The sequence below is a fragment of the Clarias gariepinus genome, chromosome 1, assembly GCF_024256425.1.
Source record: "Clarias gariepinus isolate MV-2021 ecotype Netherlands chromosome 1, CGAR_prim_01v2, whole genome shotgun sequence".
NCBI lineage: Eukaryota > Metazoa > Chordata > Actinopteri > Siluriformes > Clariidae > Clarias > Clarias gariepinus.
In genome coordinates, this window is record NC_071100.1 from 34,329,835 (window position 1) to 34,350,178 (window position 20,344).

The 20,344-nt window shown below is 36.5% G+C and overlaps 1 protein-coding gene across 1 annotated transcript in view; it reads left to right on the forward strand.

The window, feature by feature from the left end:
• The window catches only part of LOC128518716 (collagen alpha-1(XXV) chain), a 172,005-nt gene that overhangs the window by 132,370 nt on the left and 19,291 nt on the right, over positions 1–20,344 (forward strand). Inside the window, exons 12-21 of the mRNA XM_053491959.1 lie at positions 2,829–2,873; positions 3,534–3,560; positions 5,374–5,418; positions 12,601–12,633; positions 12,741–12,776; positions 13,832–13,876; positions 17,715–17,777; positions 18,925–18,993; positions 19,690–19,734; positions 19,930–19,974. Of these exons, the coding sequence (XP_053347934.1) occupies positions 2,829–2,873; positions 3,534–3,560; positions 5,374–5,418; positions 12,601–12,633; positions 12,741–12,776; positions 13,832–13,876; positions 17,715–17,777; positions 18,925–18,993; positions 19,690–19,734; positions 19,930–19,974 (453 nt within the window). The remainder of the gene's footprint in view (positions 1–2,828; positions 2,874–3,533; positions 3,561–5,373; positions 5,419–12,600; positions 12,634–12,740; positions 12,777–13,831; positions 13,877–17,714; positions 17,778–18,924; positions 18,994–19,689; positions 19,735–19,929; positions 19,975–20,344) is intronic.

Here is a 20,344-nt window from a genome sequence, read left to right on the forward strand (position 1 = left end):
ATAGCTAATGAAAACCTAAAATTCAGTATCTCAGAAAATTTTATCAATGCTTAAGATCAATAAAAAAAAGATTTTTACTGAAAAGTGTGAAGATGTATAGCACTCAATACTTGGTCAAGGCTCACTTAGCATGAATTACTGCAACAGTGAAGCATGGCATGGAGGCAATCAGTCTGTGGCACTGCTGAGATGTTATGGAAGCCCAGGGTGCTCTCATAGCGGCTTTCAGCTCAAGTGCATTATTCTGTCTGGTGTCCCACCTCTTCCTTTTCACAATACCTCATAGATTCTCTAAGGGGTTTAGTTCGGGTGAGTTTGCTGGCCAATAAAGCACAGGGATTCCATGGTCCTTAAACCAGAAAATAGTACTTTGACATGACAGTGACAGTGTGGGCAGGTGCCAAGTCCTGTGACAAGTTTCGTCTGAAAAGAGGACTTTGGCCCACTGAGCAACAGTCTAGTCCTTTTTGTTCTTAGCTCAGGTAAGACACCTCTGATGTTGTTTCTGGTTTAAGATTGACTTAACAGACTGTATTGTATAACTATGACACCCTCTACAGTATAGACATACAGTAGGTGTTTAGAAGACTGTATGTTTTTGGCTGTCTGCATAACTGTAAAGGCCCATTTTCCTCAGAGGGATGAGCAGCGGTTTACCCTTAGTAAAAGGAGATGAAAGATGGGTCTTCTACTTTCAAGAGGTAGTCCGGATTTTTGGCTGTTTGGGTGAATGTGTTTAAAGAGAATTTGTCAGCTGTTTTGGCAGTCTCTAACACTGTTGAAACCCCTGGGAAAGTGGTAATAAGAGCTGGTTCACTACATCTACTATGTGCAGAGAGTACAGGAACACTTCTGCTTTAATACACATTCCCTGAGCAAGGTGTAACCATAATTGTTTTGTAGAACAGTTAACAACTGTTTTAAAATTGGAAGACTTTATCATAGTTCTGAGTAGCCAGTTTTGTGCCATCACTCGGAAGGTTTCAGACCAAGAAGGTCACAGATATTGAAATCTAAAAAAGTACTTTGCACAATATTCTCAGGAATTGTCTACTGTATGTTGATGTCATATTGTTGGTAGGCAGCAGAATGAGAGGAATTAGTTTTTCTTGCCTTGGCCTGAGAGATATTCTTTTTTGACAGTAGAGCTAAAGTATGTGATGACAGTTTCTACAGTACCTAGCTTACCTTAGATAGGGTAATTGTTACGTTTTTGTAGTAATTTGTTTCTGCAATCGCACATTCTGTAAACCTGAAAAAAAAAAATCTCCATCCATTGGTGAGGTTTTCTGTAATGCCCTGACAATAGCTGAATAGAAACTCAAAAAAATCTATCAGTCAACAATGTCTAAACAAAATCTGGGGATAATGTTTCAAAACAAGGCCTGAAGACCAAATTCAAAAACTTATTGCAAAATGTCAGAAATCCAGTGAACCTCAGGGTCAGATTTTAGAAAAAGAGAACAATCGCAACAGTAATAAAATGGAGAGATGAAAAGAAGGATTATACACATTAAGTAACAACAGAGAATAAATGCCTTATAATTCCTAAAACCTACAGAATTCACAAAATCAGTAAAGAAAAGTAAAAGAAATGGCACGCTTTAAATAACTCATGAATAAGTGACAAAAGAGAAGCAGATGTGCAAAGATAGAGATGGAAATCAGAAAGCTGTGGAAGCAGAACAAGTATAGAACTTGCTGGAGGAGGGGATGACACTTTTGCCTTCATGCTTTAAAAATATCCAAATTGAGCTTAAAGGAATGGTCTGTCAAACTCATTCAGTGTAGGAGGAAATGAATAGACCAAGCTTTATTTTCTGACCAACCCAGTTTAAGTAACAGCTCAGCATTATGGTGAAACTCAACACCATGCTGATGATGCTGATCTTGACCTTAGTCTTGAGTTTAGTCAGGAATTACAGCAATTAATAATCCTTATAATTTATTAAAAATGGGTCAGATCTTGAAGTGTTCATGGTGTTGTTTCAGTGCTTACCGTTTTGGTTTTCTTTGATTTAAATATGCCGTATCTGAGTCTGGATACTTTATCTGAATCTTTTGACAAACTTTTAAGGACACAACTGCTTTTAAAAAGAGTTATATTGTAGCGATAACATTTGTCATAGAAAAATGATTGTTGGTATTGTTAGAGCAGGACAAAAAGGGACATAGAACATCTAACACAAATCTTCACAAGTTTTTAAATAGATATGAAAAAAGTAGGCTGTGTGTGTGTGAAAAAGAAACAGAGAAAGAACCATTTTCAGAAAGGAGTCACTTGGAAACATTGCAACATTGCAAATTCTGTGCCTGTATTTGGACTGCTGGGTGCCAAGCCTCATGAAATGCATCTCTGGTGCCTTAAGGTTTCATTATAAAGCAAATTAGTTCCACCACTGAATCCTCATGCTATAAAGATGTGTTATTTTCACATCATATAAAGAACAACTCAGCTCCAAAAACTAAAATGTTAGACATTTTTTATTTTACATTAGCATAACTATACCACATTGTCTAAAAGTAAAGCTTAATTTTTTTTGAATATTGTCAAGTTAAAAATATATATTATTTAAGCCGAATGCACGTCTATAGGACGAATACACAACTTTAAGACTACTGTGGACATTTAAAACAAACAAACAAACACCAAAAAGATTATTGTTTTCAAATATGTAATTCTCCAGGTATAGAAACTGGACATTTTATGCAAAAAGTCATGACAATGAGAACTCAATAACTTTATCTGGACTTCCCTGGTGCAAGAAATCGTGGCTCCCTTTGTAGAGGGATTGATTGGGTCACATTCTGTGTTTTGTTGTTTGTAGGGGGAGGTGGGTATGCCCGGATTAGATGGAATCCCTGGTGCCAAGGTTTGTGGCACATGATGTGTAATTTATCGCCAATCATGGAATCCATTTCATATTTCCGATTTCACTTTTTTTTGTGTGTGTGTGTGTGTGTGTGTGTGTGTGTGTGCGTGTGTGTGTGCGTGTGTGTATGTGTGTTTGGAAAGGCGAATGGATTTCTGTTATGACATCAATCACAAGCAGAATCTATTTCTAACATGAAACCACCAGATATGTAATGTTCACTTGAAAAATCATTTGACAAAACTTCTGTGTGTTTCATCAGTATTACAAATGCAAGAAATTGCAAGAATATTAAATATCATCAACAACTGTTACAATTTGTTTCACTCTGCTTCATTTTCATATGGATCATGTCCATCACTGCAAATATTTACTTATAATTTCAAATATTTCTGTCTGTCCTGCCTCTGTGCACTGTATCATACCCTCTGTACCTGCATGTGAATGTTTATTTTAAAGTGAGGCGCAATGCCTAGGGAAATGGTCTTCAATTACTTCTGAGGTCATCTGTGGAAGGAACAGCTGTAACATGAGCTTCATTTCTTAATTGAATGTGAACTTAATCTTAGATGTAATCTAAACAAGCTTGTGCTATTATTTTCCTTGCTCTGGCACTGTCTGACTTTTGAACTTTTAACATGTGTCTTTCTTTGCAACTAGGGTGACAGAGGAGAGCAAGGTGAAAAGGTAAAGCCATATTTTTTCATTTATACATTAAGCTAGATTAAAAACTTTTCAAAGTTAAAGGTCAATCAATCAATCAATCAATCAATCAGTCAATCAATCAATAAGGATAAATCCATATAAAAGATAAAGGTGCAATTGCAAGTTGCAGGTATTTGACATATTCTCTTTCTTGCTTAATACTTAAGCAAGAAATTAACTAATAAATAAGCAATTACCATTACATGTAGATTGTAATAAGGATTAAATTACAAGTGTGAACAGAAGCTATAAATTGTGGATCTGGTCCAATTTTATTTTGGAACAAAGAGCAAGTCACATTTCTCAACATAAATTTCTAGATGTACATGACCCACCTGTGTAAAGAGAGTTCATGAACCTAATTACTTTTTTGACTTTGACTTTGTTACTGCTGGAGAAGCAAAAAAATCCACTCCTCACTTAGGATTTTGATATCAATTTCTACAGACACTGCTTGAAAAGCAACCATGTACTGTATGGACCTGAAAATGTGAAAAGAGATTTATCAGCTAATGCCTAAAATGTGTAAAATTAGTCATAAACAGCAGGAAGGAACTTATGTGTATAGATTATATAGTCAGTTAATTCTACAGACCCTTAACTACTTAATCTTTACCTATCATAATTTCCTGTTAAAGACTCTTTCACTACAAAACAGTTTAGGTTAGTAACCAAAAAAAGTATACAAATAAAAGTTATGAAAAACAATAACCATTTCTTAAAGAAAATCCTAAATCAACTGACTAAGGTTATTACTGTTTCATCTATCATTAAATAAATGTCTTTCAGGCTGAAAACTACTGTAAATACAAGGTGGTATCAAAAAGTTTTGAGACTACACCAGCATATGGCAGCACAAGGCTGCACGCACAATCGCAGGGAGCACCAACCCTCATCATCCTGTGTACATCAGGAGCTGTGCAACTGGTGCTATTCCGACCATATGCGTTAAAACATCTACGATTTCATCATGGACTACAAGTTGTCCATGGACAAAAGTGAATGTGAAATTCTGAGTAAAACTGGATAAATCTTGAGATGATTCGGTTTACGGAAAAGTTTACGGCGATGCTGCAATGAATTGTCTAAGGTGTTTTGAGTGGCACATGCACTTCAAGAGCGGAATAATATTACTGAAAGACTACGATGGATCAGGAAGACCTTAAATGAGCTCATCCCTTGAAAATGTCGAAACCATTCAGCAACTTATGCATGATGATCGGCAGGGAACAATACACAACATTGAAAATGCACCGTGTTGCCACAAAGTTCATCCACAGAGTGCTGACCCAGGAGCAGAAGGAATATCAAGTCAATGGTGTCTTGGATAATCTGTCTTTTATGTTGAGAATCATTACCTGTGACAAAACTTGTGTGTATTGGTACATTATGACTCTAAGAGGAAGTAACAGACTTTACAGTGGGAGAGCCCATTTTCTCCAATACTGAAAAAGGCGAGGCTGGTCCGCACCTCAACCAAGTGCATGCTCATCGTCTTTTTCGACATTCACAGCATTGTGCATCGAGAATTTCGTCTTCTGGGGGCCAAAATGTCAAGAGCGAGAGGATGTGCGGCCAAAGCGACAGATCTGTGGCGTGCAAATCCCAAAACGTTTTGATACCACCTCATAGTTTGGCACTGTGATTCAAAAATTAACTGTTCCTCTGACTTCTGGACATTTGTGCCTAATAATAATGCTAATGCTCTAAAATGTAAAAGAGGCCACTGAATTTCTTATATTTTTATGAACATTTATTCTTGTATTTCAATAAAAAAATTTGCCTTTCCTTACAGGGTGACATGGGAGAAGAGGGGCCAAAGGGCAATGTTGGTGAGAAGGTAAACCTGCACAAGTACATGTTAATGCAGCTGTAACTGAATTCCGGTGAACTGAATCCTTTATATGATATTCATAAGCCTGCACTAGTTTTTTTTCTCCGTAGAATGCATTTTATATGGAGAAATAACGTTCTTAGGGGGGAAAAACTTTGTTTACACTAAATGTTTAATGTTCTGTTCTGTTGGAAATATGCCTTAGTTGTTAAAATATTTTGGAAACTTAAATTAAATTAATTAGCTTGCCTATAGCTTTGGCTTATAGTGTGTATGACTGAGCACTTTCATAAATCCGTAGAAGACAGTAAAAAGTAATCATTTTAACTAAAGATCAGCAGTGGGGAAAGACATGCTGTTGATCCAAGTGATATTATATACAGTATATATACATACCTTAGATAATGCCTCTCTGAGGCCTAGGTTTGGATGCTCCCAAGCTGAAGTAGAATCCCTAAGCATTACATCTGTACAGTTACTCTTGTATACGTTTCTGTGCCATTGTGCTTTTGCCAGACAAAGCCATTTACAAAACTTATTTGACACTTGGCCTGATTATAAAATCACAACATACCAAAATGTCTCACTGCCATCAAAAAGTGAACATGTTTAAACCTCACATACTGTAATGTATTAATGGAGGGTACGTACATTCTTCACACTACATTAAGGGGGTGTGGATCCTTATAGACTGCGAAACAGAAATCTACCCAGTGTGTCTCCACCAATTTATTACACATAGGAGTAAAACCTTTTTTTTCTTTCTTTTCTTTTTTTCTTTTTTTTTTTTTTTTTTTTACCACTATGGACATTTTAGTAAAAGTGGTAGTGCATACAAGCAGCAGCCAAGTAAAAAAAAAAAAAACATTGTAGGAAACAGATGTGGGACTATTTCCATGCATGGAAGACAGTCCAAAAAAGAAACTGGTCTACAATAAAACTTTGTTGCCTGAATAAAACCTTTGATCTCATCTACCTTACTGCCATAAAACAGTTTAAATGACGAAGGAGGTTGGGGGAAGGGGAGTGCTGGGTAGGTGTTTGAATAAAGAAGCAGGTATCATGGAAAATAAAATGCCTTAAACATTTTCTTGACTGACATGCAGAACTCCTACTGTACTCTTTCATGGATGAAAGGGAAATCCTCCTATATTGATCATATTGTTCATATTTAAGAGGCATGAACATTTGTATTGAAAAGTGATAGGTAAAGACAACCTGTGTCTCAATCACTTCCGCACAGTACGTTTCCCCAAAAGGAACATTTACTATCTACTATGTAAAATTACTGAAATGTAAAAGAAAAGACAGAAATTCTTCTTAAATAGCATGGCGGCTGCATGTTTTCCACGTTTGTCACCTAATGATCTTGTTCTTGGATGCCATCGTGTATTGAATTGATTAGAACGGATATTTTAAGTCTGATTCACCAGTGACTAAGGACATGATACATTGCATCCTTGTCTAGTTGAAGGGCACTCACTCATAATATGGAAATGATGTCTGAAATTTTCCATAAAGGCTTGTGAATAGCAAGTTGTGACGTTATCATTGTGGATATAGATCTGTTGATATGTCCATCCAAAATTTGGGTTTATAAATTTAAGAGAAAACTGAATCTGGCTAACAAAGGTAACACTGTAATAGCAAGGCATGCATGAAAGAATACATAGTAAAAAACTGGGATTTAGAGCTGTGAGAACTAACTGTCTAAATGCTCAATTTGATGCATGTAAGGGAGAGGGTAGCAAAAAAATAATTTACCCTGCTTGAGTGAAAACATAATGTGTGCTGTAGCTACTGTGGCCTGACTGTAAATGACTGTGGGAAAATGTAAAACTCAGACTTTTTACACTAACATACTGTAATAATTCACACACACTAAAAAAGTTTCATTTTTATAGTTTAAACTGCTAATAAAACATTTGACATGTAAAATATTAATTGGGTATAAAATTTGCTGAGATCTCTAATGTGGAAATTATGCATTTTGGTCAAAACATTGCAAAAGTAAACGTGAATTGGATTGTGAGAAACAGTTTAATGAATATCAGTGTTAGATCAGTGAGTCAGTTTCCATGTAGCGCCTCACAGTCTTTAAGTCAAATCTAATTCATGTCATTTGCCAGCAACCATAGTGCCCTGCTTGTCTCTGGGCTATTGAGAACGTCTGCAGCTACAAATTCCCATAGTAATTCCCATGTTCTTCTAAGAATAATCATTATAGCCAAGCTGACGTACTTTAAAAAACCGGGCACCAAAGCGCCACAACCAAACTACAGCTATAACTTTAACTAGCTCTCATCATCTCATACTGTAGCTCTCATGGCAGAATTAATCACTCTCCTGATTACATATGTTGAAAAACTACCAAGTCCATTACAATGGCCTAATGGATGAAAATGAAATGGAATTTGTATTTCATTTATTGTAGCCTAAGTGCACTTGAAGAGATTGTGGTAATAACATTGTAAATGTATCCATTTTCCAACTTTAGAAGTCCTCTTCTAGTCAAGACCATTACCTAATACAGTGGAACCTCGGATTACGAGCATAATTCGTTCCGGGAGTGGGCAGTACTGCATTACCCACAATGCATCTCCCGCACTGGACTACACTTCCGTAAACAGATGTCATAAATCAACCTCTCTCTCCCGCTACACTTTTTTCGAAAAAATTAGCAAGGAATATCGCTAATGACACTTGTGTGCGCGCATACTAACGGAATTACTGCTGTAAAGTAAAACAAACAAACAAACGAACCGCACTTTACCTTTTAGAATCGCAATAAAGCAGAGTCTCTGTGTAGAGCAGAGTCTTAATGTGTGTGCGTGTTTGTGTGTGTGTGAAGCACCTCCCCCCCCCCCACACACACACATAGCGATGAGCTGAGGAAGAAAATTAATTTTTAACCTCTGTATTGAGAATTTATTTTGCTTTACTTGCACGCGCACGTGTGTTATAAGAAACAGTACATGTGCTTTCGACCACAAAATAAAATATGTTTTACACACGTGGTCACAGTGTTATGTTGATTATACCAGTATGAGCACTAAGACCCAGCAGTAGAGATGATTACTCAAAATTCTGCAGAGCGAGAGAAAAATTTTTGGCTTCGTAGTGATCACGTGACGCTCGGCGTCAAAACAAGAAGCACATGCGTGATACATGATAATCTGTGCTTGTAAACCAAGACAAACGCTCGTTTTTCAAGTTAAAATTTATTAAATCTTTGCTCGTCTTGCAGAACACTCGTAAACCACGTTACTCGTAATCCGAGTTTCACTGTAAAAGATAAATCCAAAACCAGTCTTGAGAGGCTATGTCGGGATCGATTCCAAGTGAAAGTGATACTGAGACCAGAAACTAGGGTATCAGCCTCGTTTTAAGACCACACCTCTTCTTTAGATAGATGACTTTCATCCATTACACCAAAGATTGGGTTTTCTACTAAAAGAAGTTAGTACCACTGTTTATGTGAAAAGAAAGACATTTTTTATACATATTCTGGGTCAAGGCAAGAAGAATGTTTTGTCAGTCCAATGTGCAACACTGGGACATTGAGTTTAACAGCCCTGCTCTCTATAATCTCATACCGATTTTATCACCACCAAAATGTAATCAAATTATCTCTTCCCAGTGAAACATGACCAAGACCTAAGTAAATTTATGTGGGCAGCAAATTATGAGAACAGCATTTTTTCTCATCTTTTTCAGATGATAAAACACTTCATACTGTATGACCAAAAGTTTGTGGACACCTAACCATCATGCCCAAGTTTGCTATTTAAAATTCGCATTTATAATAACTGACTCTTCTGGGAAAGCCTTTCACTAGATTTGGGGTGTGGCTGTATGGATTTGTTCATTCAGCCACAAGAGCATTAGTAAGTTCAGGCACTGATGCTTCTTAGTTCCAGTGATGGGAAATGTTACAACATTCTAAGACATTCTGTACAATTGTGTTCTGTGGGAACAGTTTGGGGAAGACCCACATATACACAAACATTCAGCTAATGTAAATGTATCATGTGTTGAAATGTGCTGTGCAGTTGTTGATTGACGTGGATGTGTATATTACTTAAAGTTTAGATAAACTTTATAGCCAGCGACATTTCACATTCTTTTCCTTTACCTTTTTCATAAAAGTCTAAATGTAACTTTACAATATACAGCTGTGCAGGAAATCCATGGCGATGCATGATTTTTCTTGTCCAGGGATTATGAATGTTAGTACCTAATCTCCAATGGATAAACAACTATAATACAACACTAAATGGCAAATTTGAATGAAATCACAAGTAGTACATCACAAGTAGAATTTAAAAAAATAATGCACTTTTTAAATTGTAATACCAGTTTAACAAGTTCAGCTTGAAGCATTCATCCACTTTAATACATTTGGTTACACAAGCATGCATATAAAATTTAAATGACAAACTATGAATGTAGTAGCATACATAGACTTAGCTGTTAAGTGATATCCAGCTGTAACTAGTAAGCCAGTTTATGGCTAGGGGAAAATGCAAAAATTAATTATGCCTTGTGCACTTTCATTATTGACTCTAATAAAACCCAGAGCATGCATTCCTCAGCAACTTCTGAATGCAGAACTCATGTGGAAACTTAAATTCAGCAGCAGGCAGAGGCCCCAGCCTTCCTGCTCTCACTCATTGACTTTCCCACCAGCAATAATCATCTGGTGCCCTCTGTTCTCCTTTTGTACATCATATCCCAGTGGAGCATTAAACTCAGTGATTGTTATTGGCCACACATTTTATTTCTGTTGTTCTATCAAAAACAAGATACATCCCTTTAAAATTTTTGCTGCTTCCTTCTAGGATGTTTGACAGAACCAAATCATATGTCATCTATCACATGTATGGTAATCTGGGAAAACCTGATGGACGACTCTGTCGCTAAATTCTTTTTTTCTCTATTTTTTATCGCCCAAGGCTTAAACAAGCCAATTAGATTTCCCCATACTGTGACCTCATATAAGAAAAATACCCTGGTTTGTTGGTTAGCAGTAGATCATTTACATAGACACTGAAACTGAGCATTTGAAGAAGGAGTGAAATAAAGGGAGTTTAAAGTGCAAAAAAATATTAGGTAGGTATTTCATTTAAAGCTTCGAGATCTGTGACATGAGACTAGTTAAAGAAATAGTAAAATATGGGACCTTTAATACAAACATATTGCCAGTTTAACTTACCATGGTCAGTTTGCTTAAAGATTTGAAAAGGTTTTTTGTTAGAGCAGGATCAGGCTTTAAAACAAATGCTCATACTGAACAGATAAGAGGACTGAGGATTCGCACTTCAGATTTAGAATTATTTATACTGATTGAAGTAATACTGTACTTATTATTGTTATGTATAATTGTGGGAAGCACTTTTTATTTAACCTTTATCTGAATGCGGACTATAATCCATAAATTATAATCATAGATGAGTAATATTCTCTTTTTTAAATCGGCCCAAATCCATTTGTCAAAACAGTGCTCTTATATAATTACCAAAAAATTAAAGTGACCTTTACTAGCAATGCGAAACTTAAAAGAGAGTGTCCTTTTAAAGGGGGACTAATTAGTGGATTTCAAGAGCCACTGGCATATTACATCAGGATCTAATGAAACCAGACAAACTAGCTTGCACAAAAATAGGAACATTAATTTACTCATTCATCCTTAGTGACCACTTTATCTCATTTAGCAACATAGTGGTTCCACAGCCTATCCTGGGAACACTGGATGTGGGGCAGGAATACATCCTGTATGGAATATTATTCCATTACAAGGGCATCACATGCACATAATCATTCACACATACTGTAGGGTCAGAAATAAAGTAACCAGCATGTTTTTGGGGAGGTGGGAGGAAATGCAATGACTCAGTGGAAAAGCACATATACATTGGGAGAATATATTGTATGTAACTTCACACTGACAGAAACTGAGCTCATAAATGAACCAGGGCCTCTGAATCTGTGAGGTAACCTTGCTACCCACTGTTCTGGCATGACACTGTGCTGGTCATAGAAACATTTATATTGTTAAATTTGCTTACATTCCATTAAGGTGTTCAGAGTGGTTTTGAATTATTGCCAGTGTGGGGTGCTTGACGAATTCTGTTTGTCCAGTTAAGGCAAATTATAGGTATATTTCAATAAAAAAAAACATTATAAACACTGCACAGTATGTCTTATATATGTCAGGGATTGGGGACAGCAGGCACACCATAATTGTGAGCAAACAAAACTTGGATAAGAACTAAACTGAACATTCATCATGAAACAAATCAAATACTAGACCAACTACAAAAGACTAAACTGTAGTTTAAATAAGGAGGATGATCACCAGGCTAAACTGGTGATCTGTTAACTACTGTATGAACATTGAGCATGAGACAAAAAGAATAAAAAACAACTTATATGCCCCCCCATACAAAACATGAATCTTTAGGTGTGTACCCACAGTAGTACATTGTTAGTGGTTATCTGTGACAAAAAAATTCACTTGCAGATTTTGGGGTATGCCTTGTCTCACTGCCATTTAACAGCAAGTTCTATTTCTATAGTTTCCATCCTATATTAAATAATCTGTTTGTTTTTTTATGAGTATTTTATTGTAACATTATGGTTTTACTAGATTAAGCATTGCAAATCATATAAAAATTTTTCTCCAGCTTTGATGTTGCACCGCGTTCTAAGGTAATGAGTCACTTGGATACGAAAACAGAATTGTACAGCGAAACAAATTTTCCATCACACCTGTGTATCTGCTGTGCCAGCATTTACACCCTGATTCAACTCAACAATAACGGTGCATGCTGTTGTGAATGTTTGTCATTTGCTTAGTCTGGAAAATCCTGAACTTAACTAAACACAGATACTTAAAAGTGAGTTGTTTGGCACATATGTGCTATAGTAAATCATACACTATCTGTTTTTTTTTTTTTTTAATCCAAATGTGGATGTGTTTACACAAATTGTGTGCTTTTATCCAAAATATAGTTTTTTCAGTTTAATAAAGAAATATTCGTGTGTTTAATAAAGAAATATCCGTGTACTGGGCCATCACTGATCAGCCCAGGCAGTTTATGGATTACCTGCTTCAACTATAACAGGAACTGAATGTGTTAGTGGCTCTTAGGACAACAATAATTTTTTACTTTTTTTAATCCTCAGGGTGACGCAGGGTCTTCCGCTGCCGGCATAAAGGTAAAATTTACTTGAACAATTCAGAATATTAATTTATTCCTTTATTTAGCACACTCATCATTTTATTTATGCCATTATTTGCTTTATGGTTTAACTCTGTATTACAGGGTGAACCAGGTGAACCAGGACGAAGTGGGCACAAGGTAAAACAGCAGTAGCTAAACAGGGCTCCATGACAAAACCCTATTTATGTTAAACATGTTTTACAAAATGCAACCTTGAGGTAATAAAATAAAACATTTTAACATATTTCAAAATGATGTGCTCACATCAGAGCACTGATTGCTTCTGATAATCACAACTTAGGTTTCATTGAGGAGGAATTCAGGCATCATTGGACATCTTTGCAAGCTCTACTACTAAACACATTTCCCCAACATGTCGTTCAACATCATGTCTAAATATTACACTACAGCTATTTAGTCTCTTTATTTCATACTGTTTCACACTGTGCTCTGTAACTGGTACTGATTTCTCCTGAAAGAACAGATAATCTACTCTGAATAATTTATACAAATGAAATTAAGTGGCAAGTAGCTATTTCTGTTTAGAATAGTTCATCATATTTTCAGTGCTTTACAGAGATGCGGTGGAAGTGTGCAAGTCTCAATCTGTCGCCTGAGATCTGTTTTGAAAAATGTTTCTACTTACATTCCCTGCGCGCATTAATTTTAATAGAGCATGAATGCCTAACTAACAATGAAAATGTTTTAAATGATATGTTAATGCTTTTAAAGACTCAGCTTTTCTTCGCCACTTTCTCATGATTTACTTAGCCTCCAGTGCAATAATTATAGACCTATGTCTGTTGAAAACCATAACAGTGACTTTAGTGATAAGAATGAAACACCACAGTATTCAGAAATGTGGTCTATTATCCACTTTGCATGCATGCTAAACATAATTCAGTTTGAACATGCTGGTTGACACAATGACCAAGGGAATTGCGATTCCTGAAAATGTGCACAAGATTTCCATGGAAGTCACCCAACTGAAACATCCTTAAACGCCCAATTCTGTTAGCTTCCACAACATCGAACTGATGATTGTCACGTTGGTCAAAACACAGTGGGCTGATTTAGTGGTGTAGTGGACAGTGAGTGAAACCTTTAGTGGTTGAGCTGGTTTTCCAGGCTCAGGGCCAGGAATGGAGGCTTAGCTTGGTTTGGCTGTAATTTCTTGCACTTTTCCTGTGCAGGGAGAACCAGGACTTCCAGGGCTGCCTGGACTTCCCGGAATAAAGGTAAATGTTGCCGTGTCTTCATCCAAAAACTTCTCAATTTTGTGCAGTAAAATCACTAGTGATGAATTAACTCCTGTAGAGTTAGAAATAAATTCTAGTAATCTGATTTAGTTCTGGAGAAGTTAATCCTGGTGATTTAACTGTACACCCATTCCCATAATTCACCTACTGTACGTACACAGCGGCCTAACAGTAGTCCATGACTCAGGCAGGGTGTCTATGGCTCAGTCACATTTATTTTGTAATTTGGTTAACTAAATTCTTTAAATTTATGTGTGGAACTACTGTATTTAGAATAAAGTAAAATTGGATTGAGCCTAGCCTCTTCTGTTTTGCAATCAATTACTGATGCTGTTTAAAAAGTACAGAACAGGCTTTAATAGAGGTAGATTCATGTGTAGATATTTTCCAAGTTTAAATTTAAAAGTAATCCATTACATACTTGTAATGTGTATTTCTCCCATACATGTGGATGAAGTTTTAATACAAAGATTCCGTATTAACGTATTTCTTTATGCTTTAATTTAGCACTTTGCTTGAACACTAAAATGTGCGAATGCAGGCATGACATGATGATTGTGGCTATTTTATTTTGTTTGACTGCACCACTTTTTTGTATGCTTGATACCTCTTGGGCTTCTATAAATTTTTGCATTTTTTAACCAATTTAAGGGCTGAGAGCTTTTGAATGCTAACACTGTTTTGTTATGTAAATATGACCAAACTTTTTATATGCTGAACCCAGAACAAAAAAATCTCTCATAGCTGACAAGTTGACAACGCACCACCATACCAGTGTGTAGTGTAGTGCAGATTGATGTAATGGGAACAAACTTTATCTCTATATATATATATATATATATATATATATATATATATATATATATATATATATATATATATATATTATCAGTAATTGTTGTTTTATAATTTATAATGCACCAAGACTTGTGGACATAAAACACAGCACATACAGTAAAGACTGCTCTTTTTACAAAGCTGTTCTCACAGGTCTTCTGTTTAAAAGAGATGCACTACTAAAAGAGATCTACCCACTGGCATCTATTTTTCTAATAATGCAAGTAATTTACCAGAGAAATATCAAAATTTCATTTTCCAGTAATTCTTGAAACGAAAACGTGAGAAAACGTGCATCATTCGGTTCTGTGGTCTTGTACATCGTTATGGAAAAATAAGCATTTTTTATTCCCACCAAATGTATTCATTAGTTCTCTCTTTCTGGAAATAACCAACACACAGGTTTTGTTTTAGGAAGCATCATTTTGCTCCAGTTGTGTGAAAACAGGAAAAATTGGTTTGTCTCTACTGGGTCAAAGTAGTCTACTCATGCACTTTGGAGATTTGTGCACTGATACAAATTTATTGCATATGACTTATTGTAGCTTTAGCCATCACTGGGTCAGAAAGTGCACAGTTATGATTGGCTTCCTACAGATCCTGCCCTCACTCTCTAAATAACAAACATGGGTCAGTACAGGCCTGAAGCAAGTGCATTTAGCACAATTCTTCCTTCTCATAGACGTATTGGCTATAATTACACACAGTGTGTGTTCATTTGCATATAAATACAGTACATACTGGCTTCTGGGATTTATATTAATGGTTTTCTGTGTAGTCTGTAGAACAAAAATAAACAGTAAATTTGACACATACTATTTTGTGAACGGATAATATTGTCAGTACAATTTCTGACATGGTTTTGTATTTCTTGCATAGTTTTTTCTAAGGTTAAAATCATAGAACAAATTTTTTTTCCTCTAATGCCTTTTATATGTACAAAAACGGTAGGTTTGTATTGATGTTTTACAGTAGATATAAAGTCCAGGCTTTCTACCTTACTCACATACTCACCCATATTTCTCAATATTTCCCACATGGGGGAGCTATTAGCGCCTAAGGAGTGTTTGTTTGGTGCATAATTGAAAGCGATTAAGCCATTCCAGCTGTTTCTCATACATCTCCATATGTTTTCAGTCAGCAGTTATTGAACTATAACTCTCACTAACCTACAGTGCCCTACTGTGTTATTAAATGCTTTCTTTGGAATGACATTAATATACAGTGGTATGCAAAAGTTTGTGCTTAAAATTTCTGTTACTATAAAGTGTTATGTTAGTAAGGCTTAAAGTTAAAGATGACACAATCTTTTCAACATTTAAGTAAGATTAGTGTCATTGCAAGGCTCTTAACCCGAAGCACATAGGGAAAGCGGGATCCACCAACATAAAGAATGATCTTTGATAAGCAGTGTAGCATGTACAGTGAAAGGGCAGACTGAGTTCAGGATGCCTGCAAGGCAGACAATTCAAACCTTGGCTTACCATCACATGATGTAATATTTTTGTTTTTGTACAATTTAAAAGAGGATGAAAAAGGAAAGGAGCACCATGCAAACATTTGGGCACACCAGTTAATGCGAGATCTTGTTGTTTACAGTCATTAGGAAAGGTGAAGTGATGCTCATTTCAAAGCTTTATAATACTCAGACTCCTCAAATCATGGGCTCTTCTAAGCAGCCTTCCAGCAATTGAGGCCCTCAAAGCAGAAGTCTATAAGAAGACAACAAAAAGACTATCAGGTAGCCATTTCCCTATTTTTAATGTAATAAAGAAATGGCAATCAACAGAAACAGTAAGGTAAAATATATGCTTGTAATATTGTAACAAAGGCTATTTTCCTGTAAAAAACAACAACAACAACAAAAAAACGGTCGGTCATCAAATCCACCTTTTCTGGATCCTCACCACAAAATTTAGCATTGGAGGTTTGCAAAAATAAACACCAAAACATGACTGACAAAGGTAAAATAAAACAGTTTAAACACAACAGAAAAACAACATTTGGAGACAAAAGGGTTCTTCAACTGTTAGGCATGGTGGTGGCTCGATCAAGCTTTGGGCTAGTGTTGCAACCAGTGGCATGGAAAGCATTGTACTGGTAGTGCAAAGAATGCTTTCAATTAAATATCAGTAAATTCTGAAAGCAAACATTATACTCATTTCCCTCACTCATCTTTTATACCGCACACACACTCATTCACACACTACGGGCAATTTGGAAACACCAATCAAGCTAACCTACTGTACATGTCTTTGGACTGTGGGAGGAAAATGGAGTACCCGGAGTACCCACCAAGCACAGGAAGAACTCCATGCACACAGAGACAGGAATCAAACCCGGACCCTGGACGTGCAAAGGGGACAGTGCTAACCACTACACCACCGTGCCACCCAAACATTACACTGTGTGTAAAACAATTCAGATAAAAAGATGGCTTCAGCAGCAGTATAATGGTTCTAAACATGCCTTTAAACACACATTGGACTACCTTAAGAGACAGAAGCTGAAGGTTTTGGCATGGCCTTTACAGATGCCCAACAATCTGACAGAGTCCTTTCGCAAGGAAGTATCAGTGAAAACTCCTTAAACAATAACTAAAGGACATTTAGCTAGTTACAAATAGGGTTTGCAAGCTATGATACTTGCCAAAGAGGTGTATACTACTGTAAGTACTGGACATGCAGGGAGCCCAAACATTTGCTCTTGGTCCCCTTTTCTTTTCACTTTAAACATTTACAGGTTGATCCTTGATTAAAATAACAATTAAATGTGTCATCTTTACCTTTGTGCTTTTTGCAAATTAGGTCATCTTTTGCTCAGTTACTTATACCTAATAACACAGTAACATATATTTTGACCAGGGTGCCCAGACTTTTGCATGACACTGTCGGTGTGATGTTTATATCTGTGCATTTTGGGTACTAAACTATTCTACAGTGTCTGATTTCTTAGTTTAACAACATTTCCTCCACCACAGGGTGAACCTGGCTTTCTTGGCCCTCAGGGTGAACCAGGGTTGCCAGGACTACCTGGAACTAAGGTGGGTAAATGAACCTTGTCATGCACACACTTGGACAAAATCAGTGTTTCTGTGCTAAATGATGACTCATATGACCATATACTGACCATATGCTGTTGTAATCCAGTAGAGGGTCACTCATTTTAAATTTTTAATTTGAGGCGAAGTGCTCAGAGACATACTATTATATAACATGGGTTCATTATTATATGTTTAATAATTGATGCAATGTTAGACACACATAGAGTGTGTGTGTGTGTGTGTGTGTGTGTGTGTGTGTGTGTGTGTGTGTGTGTGTGGTCTCAAAAGTGCAAAACTGAACAAAAGTCTGCCAGTGCAAAAGTGAACATGACCCTCAGGTGATTATTAAAGAATCATGCAGTGCAGTGTTCTTTGCAAAAAAAAAAAAGAAAATGAAAAACTAGAGTTATTAGGAAACAGGTATTAGAAACAACAAAAAAATTATCTGGTTATAAGAAATTAATGAATGTTCACTTCTTTAAAGAGCTGTACTTGGCACACACTCTGACATAGAACATACTCAGAAACTACTGTGACATTTCTAGACTTCCTCAAAGAAACAAATCAGTTAACATTTGCTATATATATATTTTTGCTATAGTGTATATTATGCTAGGCGGCATGGTGTAGTGGGTAGCTCTGTTGCCTTGCACATTCGGGTTCGATTCCTGCCCAGGCATGATTTCTGTCTCTGTGTGCATGGAGTTTGCATGTTCTTCTCCCTGTGGTTGGTGGTTTCCTCCAGGTACTCCGGTTTCCTCTCACAGTCCAAAGACAACATGTAGGTTTGGCTAATTGGCATTTTCAAATTGCCCGTAGTGTGTGAGTGAGTAAGTGTATGTGTGTGTGCCCTGTGATGGATCGGCACTCCATGTCCAGGGTGTACCCCGCCTCGTGCCCTAAGCCTCCAGGGATGGGCTCCAGGCCCCCGCGACCCTGAATACAGGATAAAGCGGTAGAAGATGAGTGAGTGAGTGTATATCATGCTAAGAAAACCTGCTCCATGGGTCCATGTAGAATTCTATAGAAGGTCTTTCTCTGTGTCTCTCCTGAAACCTGAAAGAATGAATAAAATTAAATTTTGTTGTTATGCTTGTCTTCAAATGTTTATCAAGAAAACCAAATAAAAAAATGTCTCTTTTAACAGGGAGAACGAGGAGAGCCAGGACCGCCAGGAAAGGGTGAACGTGGGGAAATAGGCCCAGTTGGACCAAAGGTCAGCCTTAGCCATAACAGAGGCCTTCAAAAACAGAGCGCTGTGATTATCACTGATTACTTAAATAGTCCTTTAGTCCCTTGCATAGTTCCAGGTGTTTCCTAGTTTTAAAAACTGGGTTTTGGTTACCCCCTAGTGGCCATTTATTTGAAAGGACATACAGTAATTCTATTAGCCACTGAAGCGAAAAGAAGTGGAGATAAAGACAGAAGTGGTGATCAAAATGGCTTCCAGCTGGCATATTTACATTGATCATAAAGACTTCTATTTGAGTTTTGGTGTAGACAGGATATAAATGACTAGACCAGACCTTACAAAGGAAATTACAGGCTTTGAATGAGATTAAGACTTGGGTCCTGTTTTTTTTCTTTCTCTCTTTTCATTTACCGGTGATCTTTTCAAAGAGCAATATGGAATTAATTATCTTTGTATGGTAGACTGCTTCAACAGGTGGTTTCTCCATCAGTTAAAAGAGTGGTCTGAAATAATAATAATATTATTATTAGGACTTTCTTTTACTTACAAGAAATCCTAAAAGAAAACTACCCCATACCCCCACCCCACCCCACCCTGGGGTTATAGGTGATCCAGTTTAAATAATCATTTCACATAAATTAGGTACCATTGTTTTTTTCCCCTAAAAAATAAGATATTAGTGTTGAATAGACTTATATTAGTGATTACTGTTTAATCTAGGGAGCACAAGGGGAGTCCGGAACACCAGGCTTCAAAGGGTCGAAGGTCAGTCGCTTAAATCCATCCCAATTTATTATAATAGAAAAAAGTATTATTTTACTATGATAAAATTAGGAACTACATGGCTGTTTAACAATAATGTTCATTGATTATTATATATAATAATAAATAATTAAATAAACCCTTAAACATTTTAAAAATTAGTGTCAATATTTTCCTCTCTTTGTTTCATTACTAAAGGGTGACACTGGTGACAAAGGAGATATTGGACTTTCAGGACCCACTGTAAGTATTTTATACTGTATACAGAAGAAATATTGAATATTTGTGCAAATAAAGATCTCCATTTTTAATCCAGTTTGAACACAATTACTGTAATTATTGCTGTATCAAGACTGTAGTACAGTATATAAGATTATTAAAACCTGGTGTATTAGACTGTACAATAGAATGTCTATAATGCCCTCATTATTAGCACGGATGTTTTTAAAGCAATATCACACGGAGGGAGTCTGGTCATAGCACAAGGTTGCTGCCTGAGTGTCGAAGGCATGGAAGTCATACTGATATTCGTTGCAACAGCATGAACTCATGTGATAGTGCTTTCATACAACAGTTCTACAAAATTCATTTATTGTCAACACATAATGATTTG